Source organism: Canis lupus, chromosome 4 (assembly GCF_048164855.1).
Source record: "Canis lupus baileyi chromosome 4, mCanLup2.hap1, whole genome shotgun sequence".
Classification (NCBI taxonomy): domain Eukaryota; kingdom Metazoa; phylum Chordata; class Mammalia; order Carnivora; family Canidae; genus Canis; species Canis lupus.
In genome coordinates, this window is record NC_132841.1 from 68,382,798 (window position 1) to 68,402,210 (window position 19,413).

At 33.5% G+C, this 19,413-nt stretch overlaps 1 protein-coding gene across 3 annotated transcripts in view; it reads right to left on the reverse strand.

Annotated features, from left to right (window-relative positions):
* FBXO4 (F-box protein 4) overlaps positions 1–19,413 on the reverse strand; it is a 44,257-nt gene that overhangs the window by 12,580 nt on the left and 12,264 nt on the right. For 2 of the 3 annotated variants that reach the window (XM_072824753.1, XM_072824752.1), the window contains exon 7: positions 18,129–18,500. The exons of the other annotated variant lie outside the window; for it this stretch is intronic. In XM_072824753.1, coding sequence (XP_072680854.1) covers positions 18,473–18,500 — 28 coding nt within the window. In that variant the 3' untranslated portion in view covers positions 18,129–18,472. Of the gene's footprint in view, positions 1–18,128; positions 18,501–19,413 lie in introns of those variants that run through there. 3 annotated transcript variants of the gene reach the window in all.

Sequence of the window (19,413 nt, forward strand, 5' to 3'; positions counted from 1 at the left end):
CTTAACATGCACAATATTTACTCCAGCTTCTTGAAATTGGGGGTGTAGTTATAGTAATTGTTTACTGTCCTGGTTTATTAACTCTGTCTTCTGTGCCAAATCTGGATCAGTTTATAGATTATTTTTCATCTCTATAAGGATAATACCTGGCTTCTTTGCATGATAATTTTTTATTGGATGCTAGACATTTTGAATTTTATATTGCTGGATGCTGTATATTTTTGCATTTCTGTAAATATTCTTGAGCTTTATTCTGGAGTGCTACTAAGTTGCTTAGAAACAGTGTGATCGGGATCCCTGGGTGGCGCAGCGGTTTAGCGCCTGCCTTTGGCCCAGGGCGCGATCCTGGAGACCTGGGATCGAATCCCACGTCAGGCTCCCGGTGCATGGAGCCTGCTTCTCCCTCTGCCTGTGTCTCTGCCTCTCTCTCTCTCTCTCTGTGACTATCATAAATAAATAAAAATTAAAAAAAAAAAAAAAAGAAACAGTGTGATCCATTTAGCTCTTGCTTATGAGTGTTGTTAGGAGAGACCAGAGCAGCATTTAGCTTGGAGTTGATTTTGCTGTTACTGAGGCAAAAAAATCTCTGAGAACTCTACCTTGATTCCAGAATTATGAGGTTTCCCACATTGGCTGATGTCTTCTTTAAGTCCTGGGTATTGTTCTCTCTAATCCTTTCTGGTGGTTCTTTCTCCAGCCTCAAGTAGATTCTTCACCCTCATGCACTGATCAGTATTGAACTGAAAACATACACAGAACTCTGCAGATCTCCATATTCTTCTCCCTCTCTCTCCATAACACACTCATCTGTGATTCTCCGGTTTTGTTGGCCTCCCCAAATTCCCTGCTTTATCTTCTCAACTCAGGGAGACCACCATGCTTTATCTGGGTTCTCTCTCTCTTATGGCCTGGGAAATCTGTAGCCAATAAGCTTGGGAAACTATAGATCTCATCTCATTTATTTATATAGTGAAGGGAATAACTACTTTTCATTGTCTAATGTTCAAGGTCTTGAAAACTGTTCTTTCATATGTTTTATTCAGTTTTTGGTTACTTAAGGAAGTAAATCTTGTCTCCAAATTTACCCTCCATCTTGGCTAGAAACAGAAATCTTTGCATTATGCTTTTTAAAATATTCTAAATCCATGTGTTCTGTGTATTATGACTGAAATGCTTTTCCTTTGAGACCCAGTCAAGTAAAAAGCCTTTTCATTCTTATATGACATCAAGTTTAGAATACAATATGAATTGTGGAGGCAGTGAAAGTCATGACTTTAAATAGGGGTGTACACACAAAAAGAAAGGCATATGAAAAGACATTGACCCTATGATACTCACCTGTTTACCTACTTCCTTCTTCATTTTCAAATTCTTCTCTGACCTGACTTACCTTTAGGACCAGATGTTCCTGCAAAGAACGTGATTACTTTCCACTCTGGGAGTTGCATAAAATATCTAAAAACTCATATACCAAATTTGTTTCAAATTTGCGATCTCTCTTTCATCTAGCTAAGGTATCCTTACCTACCTTTTCTAGAATTTCTCTACAACTGAAGAAATACAAACATAAGCAACACACACACACACACACACACACACACACACACCTATCAATTCCATACTAAGTTAGTGTCTACATTTTAGTTTTCAGCTGGAAAGGTACTTTAAAAATTTAATTAACTAAAATTAATCTCTGACGTCTCTCTTTTGGACAGCTCTCCTTCACTTCTGACAAACATATTTATCACAATCAATGATTATGAAGTGATTAAAATATAAAGTAACATCCTATCTTTCTAAGGACAGTGAAAAAAGGCAACATGAGTAGGTTATAAATCTTTCTATTACTTGCAGTATGAAGAATAGGCCACCAGCTGGTATTTAAATAACTAAATTGTTTTACTGAAAATTCAGAATAGAGGGATTGGCTAGATGTGGATGATGCATTATGATTATATGATTCAGTGCTATGTTCAGGGGTCATTGTTTTGAGGAGCATGGTTATAAAGCTTCAATGAATAACCATCTTAATTTGACACTGATATTACATGTTGCACACGAATGAAACAGAAGGAAAAGGGAATATCATGACATTTATTGTAGAATATTTTTCTATTGCTTCCATTTCTCATAATAAAAATACATTATTCATGAAGTGTTTACTCTTCAAAATATTTTTAAATTTCCCAGTTTTGAAAAATAATAGCACATTTTAAATATTCCTTTAAATACTTTTTTTAAAGTCAAGCAGTCTAATTTTGTCTCTCTCAATGATGAGTCTAGTAAAGCAAAATCAAGTTTAAAAATGAGATTATTTGGATAAATTCAGGTAACTCTTTCCTTTGTATCATTTGAAGACAAAAAACTTGTAGGAACTGAGTAATCTTTCCTTTCTGTATTAATTAACTGGATTGAATGCTGCAACTGAAATTCATCACATCATTCCCTGTTTTAGCCATATTCTCTCATTGACCTCTGTATTTGGGAGGACAGTCTGGCCTGCTGGTAGTGTCAGATTAGGATTTAGAAGCCTTTGATTTGGAATGCTAATTTTCTAGTTCAGAGGTTTTCAACTTTTGTTCAGCTTTGACACATGAAGGAGGATGCTCCCATGCATAACATGAGACATTTTCTTCTTTTTCCTTCTCTTAAGGAAATACTAGGAGGCAAGTGAAATTAAATTACTTTATTATGGAATTGAACTCAATTGTGGCTCAACAAGTATAAAACCAGAAGTCTAAGAAGTATTTGAGGACTGAGGCTAACAATTACATTATACTTTCTCAACATGCTGTATTCCAATGACTATAGAATATATGAGTGTTAGTACTGGCCCTGTCACTTACTACTTGGGTGTCTATGGACAAATCACTTCATCTTGATGAATCTTGAATTGGGTGTATAGTTTCTCGAAAGACTTAATGAGATAAAATGAGAAATGTGGTGGATACATTAGAAAAGCATGCACAAATATAAGGTATTTTTAAGGTATTTTTTTATATTACTACCTTCATTTGTGAAGTTAGCAGTAGTGATATTTATTGATATTTAGTAGTGATTTTGCTCCCATGGCCCCAAACGCATAGGTTAGTAGGGTTTTTTTTGTTTTTGTTTTTGTTTTTGTTTTTGTTTTTGTTTTGTTTTGCTTATACTTTATCCTCTAATCTTAAGTTTATATTTCTTTCTATACTCAAATCTTTAGGTTTATTTCTTTGTTCTTTATTTTTTTATTTTTATTTTTTTTATTTATGATAGTCAGAGAGAGAGAGAGAGGCACAGAGACATAGACAGAGGGAGAAGCATGCTCCATGCACCGGGAGCCCGACGTGGGATTCGAGCCCGGGTCTCCAGGATCGCGCCCTGGGCCAAAGGCAGGCGCCAAACCGCTCCACCACCCAGGGATCCCCTATTTCTTTGTTCTTTAATAAAAATATGAGAACACATGGAAGTGAAGGTGGTAAAGTCATGTAAAGAAACACATCATTTACCTTCATTAAGTCCCGTTTTTGGATTTCACCAATAGCTACCACCAAAGTTGCTAAGAAAATTCTTACCACACCTGTGCTTACTCTATCTTCTTAACTTTACTGCCTCACTCTATTTGAACCTCTAAGAATACTGTGCTCTGTCTTGACAATTTTTAGCAACCCCAGGATTTACTTGCATCATTGCATAAAAAGGCATAACCCTGTCAGTACCACATACATGAGAACAAGCAAAGCAGAACTCTCTTAATTCATTAGCATTCACTTTGAAGCACTGAACTCCTAATTAAGATTCATAAGTATTCATATTCATTCAGGCTATTCTACATTTTATTTGCTACATTTAGTTAGAAACATTTAGACACATTAACTGTTCTTCCAGTCAGAACAAATACTTCCTGTGTTTGTGGATAAGCCAATTGATAATTGTCCTTTATCAAAAGCAAAACATAAAAACATGCTTTGTTTCCATTTTCAATTTTCCTTTATTTCTTCACATAAGTCATTGTATTTGGACAGAGAAAAATAATTATTTTAAGAATAAACTTTTGAATTGGTATTGTTAGCTTTTTCCAATGGCCATAATGTCCTCAGAAGTTATGCTGATAAATATATTATAGAAAACAATGAACCTGAGAAGTTTGCACCTTTGATAAAAAAATGATCACATGAGGGAAGGGTAACTTGAAGCTCCATCACCTAAGTAATGGTTGAAGGGCTGATGGTTGATTATTTCACAGGAAAGATTTTATGGGCTGAGGAACAGCTTTTGTTAGAACATAAGAGAGGCATTTTATTTACTCTATGTTATCTCAAAAGATACAACCAGGATTGATATGTAGAAATTATAAGGAAAGAAAGTGTAGCTCAAAAAAGTAAGACCTCGTTTACAATTATATTTGTTCAAAAATAATATAATCTGATTGGAGAATACCACAGGATAATAGGGCCACCAAAATTAGAATCTCCATATATCTTTTTATTACTATACAGATCAGAGACAATGAATAAGACAACCAAAACTCATGCCCTTTTCATGATTAAAACTGAATAATACTTCAACTTACATGTGACTAAGAAAACATTCTGAGGCCACAAGAACCACCTCTGGGGTACCCTGCAGAGCAGCAAGTGAGCACTTGAGGTGTGGAATACAAATATAATCACCTTCCGAAAGATAGAGTCCCACTATCTCTTGATAGAGAATAAATCTGTTATCTGGATGTTCAGAGTTCTGGTTATGGGGAATTGAGAGGGTGAGCCTTGAAAATGGATGCAATCATATTGGGAGTTGAATCCCATCTCCAGAAGAGTGGAAAGACTTGGAAGGAGGAATGGCTTTGGATTCTCATGGATTTGGGGGATAAGGAGGAAGAAGGAAATAAGTAGTAGGAAGTATTATATAAAAACAAAAGAAAATAGAAACATCATCAAAAGATGTCATTATCCTCTCTCCTCTGCGCACAAAAGAATATAGACGTTAATTAAAGAACCTGCACTTCATCATACCAACAGAAGAGGAGACTCGCGCTAAGAAATCTAAAAAGCCACCAATTGTTATTGCTGGCATAGGAAAATGTAAGATACTCCAAAATTAACAGAAAAAGGAAGACACCATCCATACTAAAGGTATTGTAATAGAAAACCAAAAAATGAAAAGCAAAATATTTCAGATGATGAAAATTATCCCCAAAAAACAACCACAAAACAGAGAAAATGTATAACAAAATATGCCAATCTAAATTAAATATCCTTAAGCAAATATTTGCTGACATGAAAAAAACCTCAAAGAACATTTAAAAGTCCAAAATAAAAATAACATAAGAAGATGGAAAATGTGAGTTGACTAAGATCAGGAACAAAGTTGAAAATAAAGAAAAAATTGGAAAACATCTGAGGAATAACAGATTATGAGTAAAAATTAAGACAATAAGTTAATTGGAATGAAATAAAGAGAAGTAAAAAGGATCAGCAAGAAAATGATAGACAAATGAGAAAAAATGTAAATAAATGGTCATTAATGAAGGGATTAGCACAAAGATAACCATAAGAACAAAAACAAACAGAACATGTAAAATACATAATATTTTATATATAACATATAATATTAAAAGTACTAAGGAACATAAAATATATATAGACAACATAGAAAAAGAAATGCAGGGACTCCTGGGTGGCTCAGTGATTGAGCGTCTGCCTTTTTGGTTCAGGATGTGATCCCAGAATCCCGGGATCAAGTTCCACATCGGGCTCCCTGCTTCTCCCTCTGCCTATGTCTCTGCCTCTCTCTCTCTGTGTCTCTCATGAATAAATAAATAAAATATTTTTTTAAAAATAAAAAGAAATGTAACAAATATATAACACACAGTAAATATTATTTAAACATATATCAATAAATAAAAATGAACTTAACTCACCTATTAAATAAAAAACATTTTCAGATTGGCTCATGTAGCAAAACTCAACTATTAAATAAACAGACCAACTTAAAATGATTCAGAAAAGCTAAACAGGTAAAAGCAGGTACATTCCATGGCTTAAAAATATTAAATTAGACAAAAAATTTACTTCATAATGCTAAAGAATCCAATTCACAGTGAAGAAGTAATGGCAATGAACACATATTCACCATACAATGCAGCAACTTTCTTAACAAAGTACAAATTACAGAAAACACAAGAAGAAACAGAGCTATAGTAATAACAGGGGAGCTTAATACTTCTCTCTCACTCAAAAAAAAGAATAAAAAAGAACAAAAACATTAAGATATATATATAGCCTTCATAATGTAATGAATAAGGTAGATCTTATTGACACATATTAAAAAACATACTTTCTTTTCAAGTAAACCTGAAGCATTCAGTAAATCTGACCATCTATGAGATCGCCAAAAACTGTTTTAAGTTTCATAAAGTAAAACTAATGCCACATTCTTGGACTATAAAATAACAATTAGAAATTAATTAAAAACAAAACAAAGATCCTCCAATGAAAGACCGTTCAATAAAAAAAAAAATTTAACTTTGTATTAAACAATTCTTTGCAAATGAAGAAATAAAAATAAAAATTTCTCAATTTCTAAAGAATTGTGATAAAAAATAAAAATTAAAGAATCTATGGAATACAACAAAAGTGATCAGAAGAAAATGTATAACCTTAAACACATATCAATAAAATGAAAGTTTAAGAATAATCAAATTCCCAACAGTTATAAAAAGTACAGTAAAGTAAACCTGAAGTATAATAAAGAAGAGTAATAACAGCAGATATTAATGAGGCATAAGAAAGGAGAACAGGGATCCCTGGGTGGCGCAGCGGTTTGGCGCCTGCCTTTGGCCCAGGGCGCGATCCTGGAGATCCGGGATCGAATCCCACATCGGGCTCCCGGTGCATGGAGCCTGCTTCTCCCTCTGCCTGTGTCTCTGCGCCTCTCTCTCTCTCTCTGTGACTATCATAAATAAATAAAAATTAAAAAAAAAAAAAGAAAGGAGAACAATATGCTAAATAAAACACTAGTTCTTAAAAAGTAAGTAATACAAAGTACTAACCAGCTTAACCAGTCAAGAGGGAAAAAAGGAGAAAGCATACAAAGTAAGACATGATAAAGAGAAATTTATCTTGAAACAAGATTTATTTTAAAATCATAAGACAGTAAATTTATAAATATCTATGCAAATAAACTAGAAAAACCTAGATGATATAAATAATTTCCTAGGAAAAAAATGAATCCTATATAGATAGGCAGATTAAACAGACCAATTTCCATAGAATAAGTAGAGAAAGTTATCAAAATGCTGAAGCAAAAAATAATCCTAATCAAATATTAGCAAAAGATATCAATAGTATATGAAAATAATATAATATAAGGCAAGAAAGATTTATTCCAAAATTGTAAGAATGGCTTAATATTCATTTAGTATCTTTCACTCTATTAATAATTGAAGAATTGTATTATCACCATAGAAGCTAAAAAGGGCCTTAACAAAATTTGACACTTATCCTTCATTTTAAAAAACACTTCATAAAATAGTATTTAATGCTTACGTTCTTAACATGATTACTAAACATCACTCCTAAAGCCAACATCTTTCATAATGGGAAAACTTCTAACAAGAGGCATTCCCACCAGGATGAGGAACAAGACAAAGAAGGAGATCCATTGTCTAAGTATTCTTTAATATTAGATTGGCAGTATTAGCAAAGCAAAATTAAACAGTAGATTAAGCATTGTAAAAGAAGAAAGTAAAACTCCCTATTTGCAGATCATATGACTATAAATCTGGAAAATCCAAGGGATTATTAATAAGAAACTAAGTCAAATAAAGGAGAAGGATATAAATATAATACACAAAATCAATAACTTTCATATATACAAATAATTATCCAGAAGATATAAGGAAAGACTCCATTTATAATAGCAAAGATAAAGTTCTTAAAAATAAACTTAACAAGAAATGTGTAAAATATATATAAGGAAAACTTGAAAACACACTTGTCTTGAAAAAATGGAAACATATCCTTTTTTCTTGGGAAGGACTCAATATCCTATGTAATTTCTCTTCAAGATATTACATATATATGCAATATATGTATGTATATGCATATATGTCTATACATATAGCACTCCCAACAAAAAAACTTTTTTAACAAAGCTGATATTTTTAAAGGTCATACTGAACAATAAGTATTTTAAGAATATTTTGGAAAACCTTTCAAAAGAGGAATGATGAAGCCACTCTATCAGATATCACAACACATTAAAGCCCCTTTATAGGTTTAATAGTATGGCATTGAGCATATAGAGAAATAAGCCTAAGAAAATAGAAAGGCCAGACTTAATTACTTAGAGAATTTCAGTGTTTAAGGAATATGGTATCTCAAAACATGGGAGGAAGTATGAACATTTTAATAAATTATAATAAAACAATTATATCAATTTGGAAAAAAAGATAAAACTGGATTTACACTTCACAATGTTAACTCCAAATATCTGGAGTGAATAAATTTCAAATACATCTACGATCTATATGCAAAATATGAAATCATACAAGTAAAAGAAAAAATATGGGTATACCCTTTATAACCTGTGTTTGGGTAAGGCATTTTTAACTATGATGTAGCATATACATACACAAAACAAAATGTTAATTAGACATTTAAAAAAGTTTTGCATGGCAAATATAAAAGTAAAGTCAGAAGACAAATGATAAACTGGGAAAAAAAAAAACAAAAAACATTTGCAACATAGAGGACTAGTCTCCCTGATACCTGAAGAGTCCTTTAAAATTTGAGGGAGTTTCTGCCCCTGGATGCCACCGAGTAAGCACCATTAAAGTCTCCCTTCCCACCGTCATCAGGTCTAAGTCAGAGTCTCCCAAAGAGCTTGAGCAGCCGCAGAAGCTCTTCATCAAAGGTTTGAGCTTTGAAACAACTGATGAGATCCTGAGGAGCCGTTTGAGCAAGGGGGAACGCTTATGGACTGTGTGGTAATGAGAGACCCCAACACCAAGCACCAGAGGCTTTGGGTTTGGCCCATACACCACCATGGAGAGGTGGATGCAGCCATGAACCCAAGGCCACACAAGGTGGATGGAGGAGTTGTGGAACCAAAGAGGGCTGTCTCATGAGAAGATTCTCAAAGATCTGGTGCCCATTTAACTGAAAAAGATTTTTGTTGGTGGCATTAAAGACGACACTGAAGAACATCATCTAAGAAATTATTTTGAACAGTATGGGAAAATTGAAGTGATTGAGATCATGACTGACCCAGGCAGTGGCAAAAAGAGAGGTTTTGCTTTTGTGACATTTGGTGACCATGACTCTGTAGACAAGATTGTCATTCAAAAATACCACACTGTGAATGGCCACAACCGTGTGGTAAGGAAAACCCTATTGAAGCAAGAGATGGCTAGTGCTTCGTCCAGCCAAAGAGGCCGAAGTGGTTCTGGAAACTTTAGTGGTCGTGGAAGTGGTGTTGGTGGGAATGACAACTTTGGGCGTGGAGGGGACTTCAGTGGTCAAGGTGGCTTCAGTGGCAGTAGAGGTGGTGGTGGATACGGTGGCAGTGGGGATGGCTATAACGGATTTGGTAATGATGGAAGCAACTTTGGAGGTGGTGAAAGCTATAATGATTTTGGCAATTACAACAACCAATCCTCAAATTTTGGACCCATGAAAGGAGGAAATTCTGGAGGCAGAAGCTCTGGCCCCTATGGTGGTGGAGGCCAATACTTTGCCAAACGACAAAACCAAGGTGGCTGTGGCAGTTCCAGCAGCAGCAGCTATGGCAGTGGCAGAAGGTTTTAATTACTGCCAGGAAACAAAGCTTAGCAGGAGAGGAGAACCAGAGAAATGACAGGGAAGCTACAGGTTACAACAGACTTGTGAACTCAGCCAAGCACAGTGGTGGCAGGGTCTAGTCGCTGCAAAGAAGACATATTTTACACAATACTCATATGAATGGGCCAAACACTTGAGGACTGTATTTGTGACTAATTGTACAACAGGTTATTTTAGTTTCTGTTCTGTGGAAAGTGTAAAGCATTCCAACAAAGGGTTTTAATGTCGATTTTTTTTTTTTTTGGCACCCATGCTGTTGATTGCTAAGTGTAATAGTCTGATCATGAGGCTGAATAAATGTGTCTTTAAAAAAAAATGTGAAGGGGAAAAAATCCAACAGAAAATGGGCAAAAGGTATGATCACAAAGTTCACAGAAAAAAAATACTTATATGGTCTTGAATATAATAATATTCATAATAACCTAGAAAAATCAAGCTGAAGTAATACTGGTTTACACAGTACAATGAATCAAACAATTTATTGCTAGCTATCATACTTTCTATTTCATTTAGCAAATTATTCTCCTGGATTTTTTTTTTTTTACTTAATAATCGACTGTCTTCACATGAAAGAAGAAAGCACACGTGATCCAGAACTGGCTACTGAAACTAAGCGATATATAGTGTAAACTATTCAAGAAAAAATCCAAGTGTCTACATAGATGTTTAAAATAAATTTTATTGCCATCCACCCCCATGCTTCCATCACCCTGTCCTTCACCAATAATTTACTTTGTGTCGATTCTGAATGTTTCATATATATGGACTCTTGTAATATGTGGTCCTTTGTGAGTGGCTTCTTTCACTGAATGTTTTCATCCATATTATAGTATGTGTCAGCATTTCTTATTGCTGAATAATATTTCACTGTATGGATATACAGAATTTTATTTATCCATCAGTTGATAGACCTTTGGATCATTTTCTCTTTTTGGCTACTATGAATAATGTTGCTATGAACATATACATACAAGTTTCTGTATGCACATTTAAATTTCTCTTACGTATATACCTAGGGCGGGAATTACTGGGTCGCATGGTAAGACAATTTTTAACATTTTGAGAAACTGCCAAATCACTTTCCAAAATAATTACATTCTGACCATTCTATTTTTAAACATCCTCCTTAAAACTTATTCTCTTTTTTATTGTAGTCATCCAAGTAGGTGTGAAATCATATCTCATTATGATTTTGATTTGTACTTCTTTGATGGTTAATGATGTTGAGTATTTTTTCACACACTTATTGGTCATTTGTGTATTGTTTTTAGAGAAACATCTTTAGATTCTTTGCTGATTTTTTATTATCTGAAGTATAATTGACATATTAGTTTCAGATGTACAACATAGTGATTCAACAATTACATACATTACAGAATGCTAAGAAAAGTGTAGTTACCATGTGTCCCCATACAAAGTCATTACAATATTATTGACTATATCCCTATACTGTACTTTTCACCCCCATGACTTACATAACTTGGAATCTTATACCTCTTAAACCCCTTTGCTTATTTTGCTTATTCTCTATCCCTCTCCCCTTTGGCAACAGTTTGTTCTCTATATTTATGCATGATCCTCTTTCTTGTTCTTGTTTGTTTATTGGCTTTTTTTTAGATTCCACATTTAAGTAAAATCATATGGCATACATCTTTCTCTAACTCATTTCACTTAGCATAATACCCTCTAAGTCCATCCATGTTGCTGTGAATGACAAGATTTCATTCCTTCTCATTGCTAATATTTCATTGTGTAGTATATATATACTACATCTTCATTATACATTCGTCTATTTATGAACAATCCCTTGACTTTTATTTATCTTCCATTATTGATGTGTAATAGTTCTTTATATATTCTAAATATAACTCCCTCATCACATATGCCATTTGTAAAAAATTTTCTTCCATTCTGTGGATTATCCTAACATTTTAAAATCATATTTTATTGAGTTTCAATTCCTTTAAAGCCATTTTCTCTAATTTTGTTCTACAAAATCTAATCTGTATCTATCCTTAGGTATATTCTGTGAAAAAAAACAAAATAAAAATGCCTCACAGTAAATGATCTTTGATTCACATTAAAGTTCTGAGAAGTCCTGTGTAACATGCTTAACTTTATTTAATCCACTAAGAACTAACGCTATGCTCAGTTATCAAGGAAATTACTATACTCAGAACACACTTTGGAAAATATTACTGAAAATCCAATCTGATCAAAATTATAAGAGTTAAGTTGAAATATCTTTTTTTTAGTAACAAATTCTTTCTGTATGTAGCAATAGTACCACCTTCTGGAAATCTAGAGATAGCACTGTCATATTTTTCAGAATTTAAGAACAGTCTTCTGTTAGTTATAGTATCAATTTGACAAACAAGCTAAGACTTTGTACTTTACCTGGTAGAAAACAGAAAATGATCATCAATGTATTCTGGTGTAAAACTTATAGTGCTATTATGGCAAAAAAAATTAAATATTACTTTGCCAAATTTTTAGCTAAAATTTCTATATTTCCGTAGAAAAAAAATCAGAGCTCTATTATCCCCCAGATTTCACTAGATCTATCTACTGACAGGTTTTTATATGCTTTCTTAAGTAAATGGAGCTTTTTACATTAGGTTTTTCATATGAGATTAAAAAATAACTTTTTGATAATGGTGTTGTTCTGTACATCAAACTTTATTAAACAATTTTAGAGCACTTTTTTGTACAACACGCTGTCCTTAGTGTTTTAAAATATTAACTTATTTAAGCATTTTAAGAACTCTATAAGGTATTTTTTTATCTTCATTTTACAATTAGAGAAACTCAGTCACACAGAAGATAAGAAACTTGGCTAAGACCACACAGTAATGAAGTTAAGATGTGAACTCAGACCAATTTGGTTTTAGGATCCTTAATAACTTAGTTATGCTGCTTCTAACATTCTTTTTTTTTTTTCTAAGATTTTACTTATTTATTCATGAGAGAGAGAGGCAGAGACACAGACAGAGGGAGAAGCAGGCTCCATGCAGGGAGCCAGACACAGGACTCCATCCAGGTCTCCAGGATCCCACCCCAGACTGGAGGTGGCGCTAAACCGCTGAGCCACTGGGGCTGCCCTGCTTCTAACAACATTCTTATGCAAATGTGTAGGAAGAATAAACAACTGGAAAATTTTAAATATTGGATATTTAATTTGTTGAGGCTGTAGCATGGGTCAGACATCAAATGTTATGAAAAGTTGCTTAGGACTTCTTCCAAGGGTCAAAGAATATGAAGGCAAACATAATTCAATTGGGAAGGGAAAAAAAAAACAGTAAAAAGTCATCTCACTATATAGTAAAAATGAAATAATATTGAAAATCAAGGAGAAAATGAAACATGAGAACTTTTCACAGTGTACAGTAATGATCAATATAGTTCAGCTACTGTGTGTAGACCTAATGCTAGAAATTTTTTGACAAATGAACACTGATCCGGGAAATAATAAGGTGTTTAAAAAGACAGTGTAAAAACCGCTAAGAATTTTTGCTTTCTTTCAGATAGAATTTAGGTCACAAGAGATTGTTACTGTAACAAGAAAATAGAAAAACAATGAAAATTATACTTTACTTTGGGCCATCAAGAGCAGTAGGTAGAAACGTCTAAATAAATTCTAAGAATAAACAGCCTCTTCTTGGTGATCAAAGAGCTTTTGCTTTTATGAGACCAACTGCTTAATTTGGTATCTGTGGGTGGGATATCACTCCGACGTAGGAAGAGAGATTTTGCTGGCATAAGAAAAAGACCACTGAAGCTTTTAATGAAAATATGATTGATATACTAGATTGCAAATGGAAGAACTCCAAATGTGAAAATAAGTTGTTGATCCCCCAACAGGAATTCTGGCAAAAGACAGAGAGCAGATCTAAAAAACAGAAAAATGTCTCATTTTGGTTGAGGGCAACCGTAGCCACTAAAGAGGAAAAAATGAGTCTCAGAAAAGAAAAAGCCAGGAAGGGAATCACTAAATTCTCGGTCTATATCTTTGGCTAAATTTTGTGTGAGAAACCAACTCAAGTTGTTCACTTAAATAAAAAAGATAAACTGCATGTAGAACTGTTACTCAAGGAACAGAGTTTGCAATGTATATCCAACCATGTTATTTGTTTAAACAAAAGAAACACCACTCATTGGAGAAAAATAGCAGAAGCCAGAGTCTCCACAACTTAACATTTATATTTTTCAGAATACAATACAAAACTCTGCAAGATACAAAAATGAAAATGACACTCATTACTTTAATAAAAGAAAACCAATGGAAACTAACGCTTCCAGATTTGGAATTTTCAGACAAGGATTTTATTTTATTTTTTTTAAAGATTTTATTTATTTATTTATTCATAGAGACACACAGAGAGAGAAAGAGGCAGAGACACAGGCAGAGGGAGAAGCAGGCTCTATGCAGGGAGCCTGACATGGGACTCGATCCAGGGTCTCCAGGATCATGCCCTGGGCTGCAGGCGGCGCTAAACCGCTGCACTAAACCGCTGCACCACCAGGGCTGCCCTCAGACAAGGATTTTAAAACAGCTATTACATTCTCAGTGATGTACAGGAATGTATACCCTCAATGGGGGGAAAAATGGAAATCTGAGATACAAAATAGAATTAATAAAAAAAGAACCAAAAGGAAATTATAGAACCAATACATTATAAAAATTCACAAGATTGATTGATTTAACAAAATATAGAGTATGAAAATCTTAGGGTTAATCAAATAAAATTATGCAAACTGAAGAACAGAAAGAAAAAAACTTTGAAAAAAATTAGCAATGCCTCAGAGAAGTTTAAATAATAACAAATGGTGTTACATGTGTTGTTACACAACATAGACTCAAAGAGGAAGAAAGAAAAGAATAGAGAAGAAAAATATATTTGAGGGATCCCTGGGTGGCGCAGCGGTTTGGCGCCTGCCTTTGGCCCAGGGCGCGATCCTGGAGACCCGGGATCGAATCCCACGTCGGGCTCCCGGTGCATGGAGCCTGCTTCTCCCTCCGCCTGTGTCTCTGCCTCATTCTCTCTCTCTCTCTCTGTGACTATCACAAATAAATAAAAATTAAAAAAAAAAAAGAAAAAAAAAGAAAAATATATTTGAAGAAATAATGAGCCAAAATTTCACAAACTTGGTAAATGACATGAATTTCAATATTCAATATGCTAGTAACTCCCAACCTAGATAATTATAAACAGGGTCTTCCTAGGCACTCTGTAGTTAAACTGTTGAAGACCAAGATAAAAAGTAAACTTGAAAGCAGAAAAAAAAGGCAAATTATATACAAAAGAATAGAGATGTAATTAGTAATTTCTTACCAGAAACTATAGAAGCTAGAGGAAAACAAAGGAACACTTGAAAGGGCTGAAAGAATAAAATTGCCAACCCAGCAAAAACTATAACACTGTCCTCCTGAGATTTATAACATACAGGGATATACTATATTTAATAGCTATAGCAAAAAAATGGTATGAATAATAAAACCCACAGTTACAACATTTGTAAATATTACAAAACTGGTACAGTGTTAACTATAAGAAAACTTTCAAAAGCTAAGGAAATATACTGCAATCACTAGAGAAACCTCTAAAAAATGCAGACATGCTAAAAAACTAACAGAAAAACTTAAATCAATTTCTAAAAAATATGAAATATCCAAAATAGAAAGAATAGAGAAACAACAATAGTGAAGAGGGGATAAACAAATAATAAAATGGTAGATCTGAAGCCAATCATATCAATAATCACATTAAATGTAAATGATCTATACATTTCTAAAATGCAGGTATTGCCAGAATGGAAAAAGCAAAATTTGCCATATCCTATCTACAAGAAATACACTTAAAACATAAAGACAGATTTAGGTTGAATGGATTTATCATGAGATCAGTATTTTTTTTAATGTTGAAGAGGTTATATTAATACTAGAGAATGTATTTCACAATAATGAATATTATCAGTAAAAGGGACATCATTAATAATGATAAAAGGGTTGATTCATTAGAAAAATAAGTCATATACATATGTGCACCTAAAAATGTCATCAAAACACACTAAACAAAAATTAATAGTTCAAAGGAAAAATAGACAATTCCCTAATCATAAAGATTCTAATGTCTATTGGTAACTGATAAAAACAACTATATAAAAATCAATATGAGGTGCCTGGCTGGCTCATTCAGAATGAGTGACTCTTGATCTTGGATTTGTGGGTTCAACCCCCACATTGGGTGTAGAGATTACTTAAAAATAAAATCTTTTTAAAAATCAATATAACCAATATAGAACATCTAAACATTATCAATCACTTTAACTTAATAAGTAGCTATAAAACATTCCACCTAACAACTACAGAATATAAACTCTTCAAGTGCATGTGGCATATTCACCAGAATAAACCATAAGCTGGGCCATAAAGCAAGGTTCAACAAATTTAAAAAGACTAAAATTTTAGAGTATTCTCTGATAAAAAGAGACATTGAATTGGGTATCAATAACAATAAAATATATAGGTAACAGATTAAACAACACTAAAACAATGACACTAAATAATCCATGGATTAAAAAGTGAAGGTATTAGAAAATATTTTAACTGCATAATAATAAATATACAATATTCCAAAATGTGTCCATGAAGCTAAAGAGAGTTTAGGGGAAACCCATAGCTTTAAATGCTTATTTATAAAAATATAGGGGTTCTTGGGTGAGTCAGTCAGTTAACCATCTGACTCTTGATCTCAGCTCACATCTTGATTTTAGAGTTGTGGGTTCAAGCTTTATGTTGGGCTCCATACTAAGCAATTTAAAAAATTAATTAATTAATTTTAAAAAGAACAGAATTAATGATCTAAATATCTACCTTAAAGAACTAGAAAAAAGGGCAGCCCGGGTGGCTCAGCCGTTTAGCGCTGCATTCAGCCCAGGGCGTGATCCTGGAGACCCGGGCCATGTCGGGCTCCCTGCATGGAGCCTGCTTCTCCCTCTGCCTGTGCCTCTGCCTTTATCTCTCTCTCTCTCTCTTTCTCTCTCTCTTTCTCTCTCTGTGTCTCTCATGAATAAATAAATAAAATATTTTTTTAAAAAAAGAACTAGAAAAAAATGAAATAAAAAAGATTTTAAAGCAGAAAAAGACAGAGCATAAGTCAATGAAAGATAGAAAAATCAGTAAAACCAAAAGGTGGGTTTTTTTAGAATAATAATAAAATCAGTAAAACTTTAGCTAGATTGGTCAAGAAGAAAAACGATATAACATCAATATCAGGAATGAATTAGGTGATGTACTACAAATATAACAAGGAAAATAGGGAGATCTAATTTTGGCATAATAGCATGAGGGTTCTGTGGAATAGCTCCCTAGAAAAACTGGAGGAAATTATTTTTTTTAAAAAACAACCATTTAAAGTCTCTATATATGGTCCCAAAGCCTACAGAAAATAAAGAAATATTTTCCAAGAAAAAAAAAAATCTACTAAAACTCAGTAAGAACAGCAAGTGTCTGGGATTTGAGCCAAAACTTATTCCAACTCCCTCCCTCCTCCAACTCAGCAAGATGGAAACTCCAATCTAGACTGGGGCAGCCAAGGAAGCCAAACCACAATGTCTCTCTAAGTTAGAGAAATATCTTCACAGGAGTAGGATGTCAGCATTTCCCATCCTGCCTCAACTACATGCTGCTGAAGCCAACTCCTGAAGGAGTGTACCCATACGTAGGAGCTCCCTTTTTTGGAGCAGCACTCTCTTGTGGGTTGTAGGCTATATCTTGGGCACAGCATCATAATAACACTGTTTTTTTTTCTTTTAACCCTAACCCTAACCCAAATACTGTGCTCATTTTATTATAATGTTAAAATTCCTCAGTTCCAATGAGATAAGAAAGCTGTAACATTTCCTCTGCAATTTGTAAGAAGGTCTTATGATCATGTCTTATGGGATATCTTCTCTATGAGTATGGAATAGAATTTGGCCTTAGAATTTTATGAACTTTCAAAGTTATGTGAAATAGCAAGTACTTCCAGGAAAGTTTTCACTGAATCAGTACTAAATATGATATAAAATTAATTTGTTTCAGAAAAAAAAAACCCAAAAGGTATATGGCCATAATAATAAGTGCAATTCTAATGAATATCCCAGTCTTTAAACAGTATATTTATTAAAAATTAAAATTTCTTTTTGAGAACCAGTTAAGGATTCTTGAAAGGAACCTATAGAAAGCTTAGCAAATTTGCTATTCTCCACCAGGGCAACCTCTGAACTGAAATTAGAAATCACAAGGAATGACAGAAGTACAAATTTGTTTTTTTCAGAATTTAATATTTTAAAAAAAGAAAATATAAAAGTTATCAAAAAGTCTTAAAAGGCTCATTTGGGGGCTAAATGCTGAAACATTGTTCTTGTAATTGATTTAAGGTAAAAAGTAAAAATTATATAAAAAACACAGCAGCTACAGCTGTCCCAATATAAAGCCCACCTGCAAAAAGGCAGGACAAAATTAGCTGACTCAGCAAAATATTCACATCATGACCTTAGTAACAAGTTTCAAGGGGTTTCAATTTCCAAGGTCTAAAAGGAGGATCATCTTGTATGCTTAGATTCTACTTCTTCAAGAATCCACTGAATGCCATTCAAAAAACCAGTTAGAGTTTCAGCCTCTGTATCCTGGACCTATGAGCAGATAAGAGAGATCACTGTAAGAAACTGACTCCAAAATCTTATGAATAAAAGAAACATTTTTCTAGATACTAAAAAAAAAAAAAAAAATAGGATTTTAAAAATCCCAGTAAACTTTAGGTGACTCATTCAAATTTGTCTTCTAGAGAACTTAGATAAAAAATATGATCTGTTTATAATTATTACCAAACTGAGGCTTATTTATCTTGGAACTCAGCTTTGGGAAAGGGAAGAACCATTTCCATGACTTGTTTGTATTAGAAAAAAAAATTCCTCCAAAGGATCCACTTTGAAAACTAAAACATTTTTTAATGATTCCAGCTAGTCAGCTGGTAAAAGTGGTATCAAACTGCAAAAATGTATTAAGACTGCCATTCTTCCTAATGGTAATGCCACTCTTCCTAATGGTACCACTCAGAAAGGTACACCTTTATGCATAGCTTTCAAACTGTGTTCCAAAAGAGTCTTTAGAAGACTCCACAGAAGGTATGCAAGGAGGAAGGAAGAAAATCCTCTTATTAAGCATAAGCACTTCCAATTTTAATTTTTCTTTATTTTACATAGGAGCTTTCATGTAAGGCTTCACTTGAAGAAAGGATTCCATGATTAAAATAAAATTTGGAAAGCAAGGAACAGTAAGATGAAATCTGTATTTCTGATGACCCTTAAAGCATAATACTTAAATGTTGGGGAAAAAAAAAAAAAAAAAAAAAAAAAACATGATACTGGTATCTAAAACAAAACAAAACAAAATAAAAAAAAAAAAAAACCACCAATCTCCAGTTGTTATTTCACTGTGTCTCTGATAGGAGAGGCAAGGAGAGACCAAATGATCAGGTAAAACTTACTGATACCAATCAAATATCTCCCGCTGATCAAGCTATTAAAACTAACTTTAGAATGCTAT